General features: G+C 43.5%; 1 protein-coding gene across 1 annotated transcript in view; it reads right to left on the reverse strand.

Moving 5' to 3' along the window:
* Positions 1–12833, reverse strand: part of hacd3 (3-hydroxyacyl-CoA dehydratase 3) — a 79553-nt gene that overhangs the window by 2318 nt on the left and 64402 nt on the right. The window contains 4 exon segments of the mRNA NM_001146452.1: positions 3551–3682; positions 7574–7680; positions 11915–12027; positions 12614–12741. Of these exon segments, the coding sequence (NP_001139924.1) occupies positions 3551–3682; positions 7574–7680; positions 11915–12027; positions 12614–12741 (480 nt within the window).

The raw sequence follows: 12833 nt of genomic DNA on the forward strand, positions 1-12833 counted from the left end.
ATCTTTATATATATGAGGCGTCCATCTTTATATATATGAGGGGTCCATCTTTATATATATGAGGCGTCCATCTTTATATATATGAGGCGTCCATCTTTATATATATGAGGCGTCCATCTTTATATATATGAGGCGTCCATCTTTATATATATATATATGAGGCGTCCATCTTTATATATATGAGGGGTCCATCTTTATATATATGAGGGGTCCATCTTTATATATATGAGGCGTCCATCTTTATATATATGAGGCGTCCATCTTTATATATATATATATGAGGCGTCCATCTTTATATATATGAGGGGTCCATCTTTATATATATGAGGGGTCCATCTTTATATATATGAGGCGTCCATCTTTATATATATGAGGGGTCCATCTTTATATATATGAGGCGTCCATCTTTATATATATGAGGGGTCCATCTTTATATATATGAGGCGTCCATCTTTATATATATATATGAGGCGTCCATCTTTATATATATGAGGCGTCCATCTTTATATATATGAGGCGTCCATCTTTATATATATGAGGCGTCCATCTTTATATATATATATATATGAGGGGTCCATCTTTATATATATGAGGCGTCCATCTTTATATATATGAGGCGTCCATCTTTATATATATATATGAGGCGTCCATCTTTATATATATGAGGCGTCCATCTTTATATATATATATGAGGCGTCCATCTTTATATATATATATATATGAGGCGTCCATCTTTATATATATGAGGCGTCCATCTTTATATATATATGAGGCGTCCATCTTTATATGAGGCGTCCATCTTTATATATATATATATATGAGGCGTCCATCTTTATATATATGAGGCGTCCATCTTTATATATATGAGGGGTCCATCTTTATATATATGAGGCATCCATCTTTATATATATATGAGGCGTCCATCTTTATATATATGAGGGGCCCATCTTTATATATATATATATATGAGGGGTCCATCTTTATATATATGAGGCGTCCATCTTTATATATGTGGCGTCCATCTTTATATATATGAGGGGTCCATCTTTATATATATGAGGCGTCCATCTTTATATATATGAGGCGTCCATCTTTATATATATGAGGCGTCCATCTTTATATATATGAGGCGTCCATCTTTATATATATATGAGGCGTACATCTTTATATATATATATATATGAGGGGTCCATCTTTATATATATGAGGCGTCCATCTTTATATATATATGAGGCGTCCATCTTTATATATATGAGGCGTCCATCTTTATATATATATGAGGGGTCCATCTTTATATATATGAGGCGTCCATCTTTATATATATATATATGAGGCGTCCATCTTTATATATATATATGAGGCGTCCATCTTTATATATATGAGGCGTCCATCTTTATATATATGAGGCGTCCATCTTTATATATATGAGGCGTCCATCTTTATATATATGAGGCGTCCATCTTTATATATATATGAGGCGTCCATCTTTATATATATATGAGGCGTCCATCTTTATATATATGAGGCGTCCATCTTTATATATATGAGGCGTCCATCTTTATATATATGAGGCGTCCATCTTTATATATATATATATATGAGGGGTCCATCTTTATATATATGAGGCGTCCATCTTTATATATATGAGGGGTCCATCTTTATATATATGAGGCGTCCATCTTTATATATATGATGCGTCCAGCTTTATATATATGAGGCGTCCATCTTTATATATATATATGAGGCGTCCATCTTTATATATATGAGGGGTCCATCTTTATATATATGAGGGGTTCATCTTTATATATATGAGGCGTCCATCTTTATATATATATATATATATATGAGGGGTCCATCTTTATATATATATATATGAGGCGTCCATCTTTATATATATGAGGGGTCCATCTTTATATATATATATATATATGAGGGGTCCATCTTTATATATATGGGGCGTCCATCTTTATATATATGAGGGGTCCATCTTTATATATATGAGGCGTCCATCTTTATATATATGAGGCGTCCATCTTTATATATATGAGGCGTCCATCTTTATATATATGAGGCGTCCATCTTTATATATATGAGGCGTCCATCTTTATATATATATATATGAGGCGTCCATCTTTATATATATGAGGGGTCCATCTTTATATATATGAGGGGTCCATCTTTATATATATGAGGCGTCCATCTTTATATATATGAGGCGTCCATCTTTATATATATATATATGAGGCGTCCATCTTTATATATATGAGGGGTCCATCTTTATATATATGAGGGGTCCATCTTTATATATATGAGGCGTCCATCTTTATATATATGAGGGCGTCCATCTTTATATATATGAGGCGTCCATCTTTATATATATGAGGCGTCCATCTTTATATATATGAGGCGTCCATCTTTATATATATATATGAGGCGTCCATCTTTATATATATGAGGCGTCCATCTTTATATATATGAGGCGTCCATCTTTATATATATGAGGCGTCCATCTTTTATATATATGAGGCGTCCATCTTTATATATATGAGGCGTCCATCTTATATATATATGAGGCGTCCATCTTTATATATATATGAGGCGTCCATCTTTATATATATGAGGCGTCCATCTTTATATATATATGAGGCGTCCATCTTTATATGAGGCGTCCATCTTTATATATATATATGAGGCGTCCATCTTTATATATATATGAGGCGTCCATCTTTATATATATATGAGGCGTCCATCTTTATATATATGAGGCGTCCATCTTTATATATATGAGGCGTCCATCTTTATATATATGAGGCGTCCATCTTTATATATATGAGGCGTCCATCTTTATATATATGAGGCGTCCATCTTTATATATATGAGGGGTCCATCTTTATATATATGAGGCGTCCATCTTTATATATATGAGGCGTCCATCTTTATATATATGAGGCGTCCATCTTTATATATATATGAGGCGTCCATCTTTATATATATGAGGCGTCCATCTTTATATATATGACCTCATAAAGATGGACGCCTCATAGGCCACACCCTCATATATAAAGATGGACGCCTCATAGGCCACACCCTCAAAAAGATGGACGCCTCATAGGCCACACCCTCATATATAAAGATGGACGCCTCATAGGCCACACCCTCATATTTAAAGATGGACGCCTCATAGGCCACACCCTCATATTTAAAGATGGACGCCTCATAGGCCACACCCTCATATTTAAAGATGGACGCCTCATAGGCCACACCCTCATATATAAAGATGGACTCCTCATAGGCCACACCCTCATATTTAAAGATGGACACCTCATAGGCCACACCCTCATATTTAAAGATGGACACCTCATAGGCCACACCCTCATATTTAAAGATGGACGCCTCATAGGCCACACCCTCATATTTAAAGATGGACGCCTCAATGTTGTCACAAATAATAATTACCCCATAACTGTAAAGGTGGACCGTAGAAGAGAAATATGTAGATTTGTTCCAAAACATTAGGATCCATTTTTCATGACTATAATTGCCAACTCACCGATGACCATGAGAGGGAGATAGAGATAGAGGACACAGGAGAAGCTGACAGAGGAGCCCAGGGCTTCAGGTAGAGGAATACTGAACAGTCTGCTCTGGTCAAACACCGAGATGGACTGGACCACTGCAACCGCTGGAGAGGTAGAGGGGGGGAGAGAGAGAGAACTGGTGAGTAAATGGACTGGACCACTGGAGAGGTAGAGGGGGAGAGAGAGACAGAACTGGTGAGTAAATGGACTGGACCACTGCAACCGCTGGAGAGGTAGAGGGGGGGAGAGAGAGAGAACTGGTGAGTAAATGGACTGGACCACTGGAGAGGTAGAGGGGGAGAGAGAGACAGAACTGGTGAGTAAATGGACTGGACCACTGGAGAGGTAGAGGGGGAGAGAGAGAACTGGTGAGTAAATGGACTGGACCACTGGAGAGGTAGATGGGGGGAGAGAGAGAACTGGTGAGTAAATGGACTGGACCACTGGAGAGGTAGAGGGGGGAGAGAGAGAACTGGTGAGTAAATGGACTGGACCACTGGAGAGGTAGAGGGGGGGGAGAGAGAGAACTGGTGAGTAAATGGACTGGACCACTGGAGAGGTAGAGGGGGGGAGAGAGACAGAACTGGTGAGTAAATGGACTGGACCACTGGAGAGGTAGAGGGGGGAGAGAGACAGAACTGGTGAGTAAATGGACTGGACCACTGGAGAGGTAGAGGGGGGGAGAGAGACAGAACTGGTGAGTAAATGGACTGGACCACTGGAGAGGTAGAGGGGGAGAGAGAGAACTGGTGAGTAAATGGACTGGACCACTGGAGAGGTAGAGGGGGGGAGAGAGAGAACTGGTGAGTAAATGGACTGGACCACTGGAGAGGTAGAGGGGGGGAGAGAGACAGAACTGGTGAGTAAATGGACTGGACCACTGGAGAGGTAGAGGGGGGGAGAGAGACAGAACTGGTGAGTAAATGGACTGGACCACTGGAGAGGTAGATGGGGGGAGAGAGAGAGAACTGGTGAGTAAATGGACTGGACCACTGGAGAGGTAGAGGGGGGAGAGAGACAGAACTGGTGAGTAAATGGACTGGACCACTGGAGAGGTAGAGGGGGAGAGAGAGAACTGGTGAGTAAATGGACTGGACCACTGGAGAGGTAGAGGGGGGGGGAGAGGGAGAACTGGTGAGTAAATGGACTGGACCACTGGAGAGGTAGATGGGGGAGAGAGAGAGAACTGGTGAGTAAATGGACTGGACCACTGGAGAGGTAGAGGGGGGAGAGAGAGAACTGGTGAGTAAATGGACTGGACCACTGGAGAAGTAGAGGGGGGGGAGAGAGAGAACTGGTGAGTAAATGGACTGGACCACTGGAGAGGTAGAGGGGGGGAGAGAGAGAGAACTGGTGAGTAAATGGACTGGACCACTGGAGAGGTAGGGGGGGAGAGAGAGAACTGGTGAGTAAATGGACTGGACCACTGGAGAGGTAGAGGGGGGGGAGAGAGAGAGAACTGGTGAGTAAATGGACTGGACCACTGGAGAGGTAGATGGGGGGGGGAGAGAGAGAACTGGTGAGTAAATGGACTGGACCACTGGAGAGGTAGAGGGGGGAGAGAGAGAACTGGTGAGTAAATGGACTGGACCACTGGAGAGGTAGGGGGGGGAGAGAGAGAACTGGTGAGTAAATGGACTGGACCACTGGAGAGGTAGAGGGGGGAGAGAGAGAGAACTGGTGAGTAAATGGACTGGACCACTGGAGAGGTAGAGGGGGGGGAGAGAGAGAACTGGTGAGTAAATGGACTGGACCACTGGAGAGGTAGATGGGGGGAGAGAGAGAGAACTGGTGAGTAAATGGACTGGACCACTGGAGAGGTAGAGGGGGGGAGAGAGAGAGAACTGGTGAGTAAATGGACTGGACCACTGGAGAGGTAGAGGGGGAGAGAGAGAGAACTGGTGAGTAAATGGACTGGACCACTGGAGAGGTAGGGGGGGAGAGAGAGAACTGGTGAGTAAATGGACTGGACCACTGGAGAGGTAGAGGGGGAGAGAGAGAGAGAACTGGTGAGTAAATGGACTGGACCACTGGAGAGGTAGATGGGGGGGAGAGAGAGAACTGGTGAGTAAATGGACTGGACCACTGGAGAGGTAGAGGGGGGAGAGAGAGAGAACTGGTGAGTAAATGGACTGGACCACTGGAGAGGTAGAGGGGGGAGAGAGAACTGGTGAGTAAATGGACTGGACCACTGGAGAGGTAGAGGGGGGGGAGAGAGAACTGGTGAGTAAATGGACTGGACCACTGGAGAGGTAGAGGGGGAGAGAGAGAGAACTGGTGAGTAAATGGACTGGACCACTGGAGAGGTAGAGGGGGGAGAGAGAGAACTGGTGAGTAAATGGACTGGACCACTGGAGAGGTAGAGGGGGGGAGAGAGAACTGGTGAGTAAATGGACTGGACCACTGGAGAGGTAGAGGGGGAGAGAGAGAGAGAACTGGTGAGTAAATGGACTGGACCACTGGAGAGGTAGAGGGGGGGGGAGAGAGAACTGGTGAGTAAATGGACTGGACCACTGGAGAGGTAGAGGGGGGGGAGAGAGAACTGGTGAGTAAAGTGTTACCCAGGTATTCTGTCCATTCTTCAGGCTTCCCACTTCCCATCAGCCTCTCCTCTTAGTAATACTACATACACCTGTAAACTAACTCACCTTCAGCCAGCAGCCCCAGAGGGTACAGGACTATCCAGACGGTGTCCCTGTCTATCCCGACGGTGTGTCCCTGTCTATCCCGACGGTGTGTCCCTGTCTATCCCGACGGTGTGTCCCTGTCTATCCCGACAGTGTGTCCCTGTCTATCCAGACGGTGTCTCCCTGTCTATCCCGACGGTGTGTCCCTGTCTATCCAGACGGTGTCTCCCTGTCTATCCCGACGGTGTGTCCCTGTCTATCCCGACGGTGTGTCCCTGTCTATCCCGACGGTGTGTCCCTGTCTATCCCGACGGTGTGTCCCTGTCTATCCCGACGGTGTCTCCCTGTCTATCCCGACGGTGTGTCCCTGTCTATCCAGACGGTGTCTCCCTGTCTATCCCGATGGTGTCTCCCTGTCTATCCAGACGGTGTCCCCCTGTCTATCCAGACGGTGTGTCCCTGTCTATCCCGACGGTGTCTCCCTGTCTATCCCGACGGTGTCCCTGTCTATCCCGACGGTGTCTCCCTGTCTATCCCGACGGTGTGTCCCTGTCTATCCAGACGGTGTGTCCCTGTCTATCCAGACGGTGTCTCCCTGTCTATCCAGACGGTGTCTCCCTGTCTATCCAGACGGTGTCTCCCTGTCTATCCCGACGGTGTCTCCCTGTCTATCCAGACGGTGTCTCCCTGTCTATCCCGACGGTGTCTCCCTGTCTATCCAGACGGTGTCTCCCTGTCTATCCCGACGGTGTCTCCCTGTCTATCCAGACGGTGTCTCCCTGTCTATCCCGATGGTGTCTCCCTGTCTATCCAGACGGTGTCCCTGTCTATCCAGACGGTGTGTCCCTGTCTATCCCGACGGTGTCTCCCTGTCTATCCCGACGGTGTCTCCCTGTCTATCCAGACGGTGTCTCCCTGTCTATCCCGACGGTGTCTCCCTGTCTATCCCGACGGTGTCTCCCTGTCTATCCAGACGGTGTCTCCCTGTCTATCCCGACGGTGTCTCCCTGTCTATCCAGACGGTGTCTCCCTGTCTATCCAGACGGTGTCCCCCTGTCTATCCAGACGGTGTGTCCCTGTCTATCCCGACGGTGTGTCCCTGTCTATCCAGACGGTGTGTCCCTGTCTATCCCGACGGTGTGTCCCTGTCTATCCCGACGGTGTGTCCCTGTCTATCCCGACGGTGTCTCCCTGTCTATCCAGACGGTGTCTCCCTGTCTATCCCGACGGTGTCTCCCTGTCTATCCCGACGGTGTCTCCCTGTCTATCCAGACGGTGTCTCCCTGTCTATCCCGACGGTGTCTCCCTGTCTATCCCAACGGTGTCCCCCTGTCTATCCCGACGGTGTGTCCCTGTAAACTAACTCACCTTCAGCCAGCACCCCCAGAGGGTACAGGGGTATCCAGATGGTATACCTCAGCCAGGTGATTGTCTTCCACTCTGTGTCGATACAACCCAGCATGTAGAATGGATACCTGGGGTGGGGAGGAAATAAAATAAAATGGAAATAAAATGGCATCCATGAGCGACGCGCATATAGATGTATGTCAGTGTTGTGGTATAAAAGAGGCTGACGTCTACAGAGGAAACGGGACAGATAACGCTATCTTACAGCAGGAAGCTTCTTGATGATCGGCCATTTTGCTTCCACATCCATACAACACACACATACACAGACAGCATGAACGACCCCTTTATGTACAGTAGGCTTATAATACCACCTAAACATCTCTATACCCACCTAAACATCTCTACTATACCCACCTAAACATCTCTACTATACCCACCTAAACATCTCTACTACACCCACCTAAACATCTCTATACCCACCTAAACATCTCTATACCCACCTAAACATCTCTATACCCACCTAAACATCTCTACTATACCCACCTAAACATCTCTACTATACCCACCTAAACATCTCTATACCCACCTAAACATCTCTATACACACCTAAACATCTCTACTATACCCACCTAATCATCTCTATACCCACCTAAACATCTCTATACCACCTAAACATCTCTATACCACCTGAACATCTCTATACCCACCTAAACATCTCTATACCCACCTAAACACCTCTATACCCACCTAAACATCTCTACTATACCCACCTAAACATCTCTATACCACCTAAACATCTCTATACCACCTAAACATCTCTATACCCACCTAAACATCACTACTATACCCACCTAAACATCTCTATACCACCTAAACATCTCTACTATACCCACCTAAACATCTCTATACCCACCTAAACATCTCTACTATACCCACCTAAACATCTCTATACCACCTAAACATCTCTATACCCACCTAAACATCTCTACTATACCCACCTAAACATCTCTACTATACCCACCTAAACATCTCTATACCACCTAAACATCTCTACTATACCCACCTAAACATCTCTATACCCACCTAAACATCTCTACTATACCCACCTAAACATCTCTACTATACCCACCTAAACATCTCTATACCCACCTGAACATCTCTATACCCACCTAAACATCTCTATACCACCTAAACATCTCTATACCACCTAAACATCTCTATACCCACCTAAACATCTCTACTATACCCACCTAAACATCTCTACTATACCCACCTAAACATCTCTATACCCACCTAAACATCTCTACTATACCCACCTAAACATCTCTACTATACCCACCTAAACATCTCTACTATACCCACCTAAACATCTCTATACCCACCTAAACATCTCTATACCCACCTAAACATCTCTACTATACCCACCTAAACATCTCTATACCCACCTAAACATCTCTATACCCACCTAAACATCTCTACTATACCCACCTAAACATCTCTACTATACCCACCTAAACATCTCTATACCACCTAAACATCTCTACTATACCCACCTAAACATCTCTACTATACCCACCTAAACATCTCTATACCACCTAAACATCTCTATACCCACCTAAACATCTCTATACCACCTAAACATCTCTACTATACCCACCTAAACATCTCTATACCCACCTAAACACCTCTATACCCACCTAAACATCTCTATACCCACCTAAACATCTCTATACCCACCTAAACATCTCTATACCCACCTAAACATCTCTACTATACCCACCTAAACATCTCTATACCACCTAAACATCTCTATACCACCTAAACATCTCTACTATACCCACCTAAAGATCTCTACTATACCCACCTAAAGATCTCTATAGCCACCTAAACATCTCTACTATACCCACCTAAACATCTCTATACCCACCTAAACATCTCTACTATACCCACCTAAACATCTCTATACCCACCTAAACATCTCTATACCCACCTAAACATCTCTACTATACCCACCAAAAGATCTCTACTATACCCACCTAAACATCTCTACTATACCCACCTAAACATCTCTACTATACCCACCTAAAGATCTCTACTATACCCACCTAAACATCTCTATACCCACCTAAAGATCTCTACTATACCCACCTAAACATCTCTATACCCACCTAAAGATCTCTATACCCACCTAAACATCTCTACTATACCCACCTAAAGATCTCTACTATACCCACCTAAACACCTCTATACCCACCTAAACATCTCTACTATACCCACCTAAAGATCTCTACTATACCCACCTAAACATCTCTATACCCACCTAAAGATCTCTACTATACCCACCTAAACACCTCTATACCACCTAAACATCTCTATACCCACCTAAAGATCTCTATACCCACCTAAACATCTCTATACCACCTAAACATCTCTATACCCACCTAAACATCTCTACTATACCCACCTAAACATCTCTACTATACCCACCTAAAGATCTCTATACCCACCTAAACATCTCTATACCCACCTAAACATCTCTATACCCACCTAAATATCTCTACTATACCCACCTAAACATCTCTATACCCACCTAAACATCTCTACTATACCCACCTAAACATCTCTACTATACCCACCTAAACATCTCTACTATACCCACCTAAACATCTCTACTATACCCACCTAAACATCTCTATACCCACCTAAACATCTCTATACCCACCTAAACATCTCTATACCCACCTAAACATCTCTATACCACCTAAACATCTCTATACCACCTAAACATCTCTATACCCACCTAAACATCTCTACTATACCCACCTAAACATCTCTACTATACCCACCTAAACATCTCTATACCCACCTAAACATCTCTACTATACCCACCTAAACATCTCTACTATACCCACCTAAACATCTCTACTATACCCACCTAAACATCTCTATACCCACCTAAACACCTCTATACCCACCTAAACATCTCTACTATACCCACCTAAACATCTCTATACCCACCTAAACACCTCTATACCCACCTAAACATCTCTACTATACCCACCTAAACATCTCTACTATACCCACCTAAACATCTCTATACCACCTAAACATCTCTACTATACCCACCTAAACATCTCTACTATACCCACCTAAACATCTCTATACCACCTAAACATCTCTATACCCACCTAAACATCTCTATACCACCTAAACATCTCTACTATACCCACCTAAACACCTCTATACCCACCTAAACATCTCTATACCCACCTAAACATCTCTACTATACCCACCTAAACATCTCTACTATACCCACCTAAACATCTCTATACCACCTAAACATCTCTATACCCACCTAAACATCTCTATACCACCTAAACATCTCTACTATACCCACCTAAACATCTCTATACCCACCTAAACATCTCTATACCCACCTAAACATCTCTATACCCACCTAAACATCTCTACTATACCCACCTAAACATCTCTATACCCACCTAAACATCTCTACTATACCCACCTAAAGATCTCTACTATACCCACCTAAAGATCTCTACTATACCCACCTAAAGATCTCTATAGCCACCTAAACATCTCTACTATACCCACCTAAACATCTCTATACCCACCTAAACATCTCTACTATACCCACCTAAACATCTCTATACCCACCTAAACATCTCTACTATACCCACCTAAACATCTCTATACCCACCTAAAGATCTCTACTATACCCACCTAAACATCTCTATACCCACCTAAACATCTCTACTATACCCACCTAAAGATCTCTACTATACCCACCTAAAGATCTCTACTATACCCACCTAAACATCTCTACTATACCCACCTAAACATCTCTACTATACCCACCTAAACATCTCTACTATACCCACCTAAACATCTCTATACCCACCTAAACACCTCTATACCCACCTAAACATCTCTACTATACCCACCTAAACATCTCTACTATACCCACCTAAACATCTCTATACCCACCTAAACATCTCTATACCCACCTAAACATCTCTATACCACCTAAACATCTCTATACCACCTAAACATCTCTATACCACCTAAACATCTCTATACCACCTGAACATCTCTACTATACCCACCTAAACATCTCTACTATACCCACCTAAACATCTCTACTATACCCACCTAAACATCTCTACTATACCCACCTAAACATCTCTACTATACCCACCTAAACATCTCTATACCCACCTAAACACCTCTATACCCACCTAAACATCTCTATACCCACCTAAAGATCTCTACTATACCCACCTAAACATCTCTATACCCACCTAAAGATCTCTATAGCCACCTAAAGATCTCTATACCCACCTAAAGATCTCTATAGCGCTCCAGAGGTAGAATACAAAGAAGACCACCGGTTTGTTGTGCATCTCCTGCAGGCTGCCGAGGATGATGAAGAGGATAAAGTTCCTCCCAACCACCTGGAGATGAAGAACAACCACAGTACACAGAGTCACAAACACCAGGCAGACAGACGTCTGCACCACAGTACACATAGAATATTGTTTTACAAAAATACAATTGTATCATTTATTTAAAAAAAAATTCTAACCTTTGGGTAACACCTAATAACAATTTTATGAATACGGCATTACAAAATGTTGAGTATGATGAACGATCGCAGTAAACTACCCGTGTTCCACGATCACCTGTATATACCTGTACCAATACCTGTATATACCTGTACCAATACCTGTATATACCTGTACCAATACCTGTATATACCTATATATACCTGTACCAGTACCAATACCAGTACAATACCTGTATATACCTGTACCAATACATGTACCAATACCAGTACAATACCTGTATATACCTGTACCAATACCAGTACAATACCTGTATATACCTGTACCAATACCAGTACAATACCTGTATATACCTGTACCAATACCAGTACAATACCTGTACCAATACCAGTACAATACCTGTATATACCTGTACCAATACCAGTGTTATACCTGTATATACCTGTACAATACCTGTATATACCTGTACCAATACCTGTATGAAAGCAGGAACCACCGCAGCCTTGACCACTCCAAACATGGCATTGAGGACTTCTACACTGGCTAATATTTGGCAGAAAAACATCACGTCGGAGATGGTGTAGAATGTGTCGTAGAGAGAATCTGAAAAGGGGGAAGACAAAATATGTCAAGCCCGTTTCCTTCACTGCCAGACAAGAGTTTAAGATTTACACTGTTTTCTGAACAATTGCAAA

This window comes from Salmo salar, chromosome ssa23 (assembly GCF_905237065.1).
Source record: "Salmo salar chromosome ssa23, Ssal_v3.1, whole genome shotgun sequence".
Lineage (NCBI taxonomy): Eukaryota > Metazoa > Chordata > Actinopteri > Salmoniformes > Salmonidae > Salmo > Salmo salar.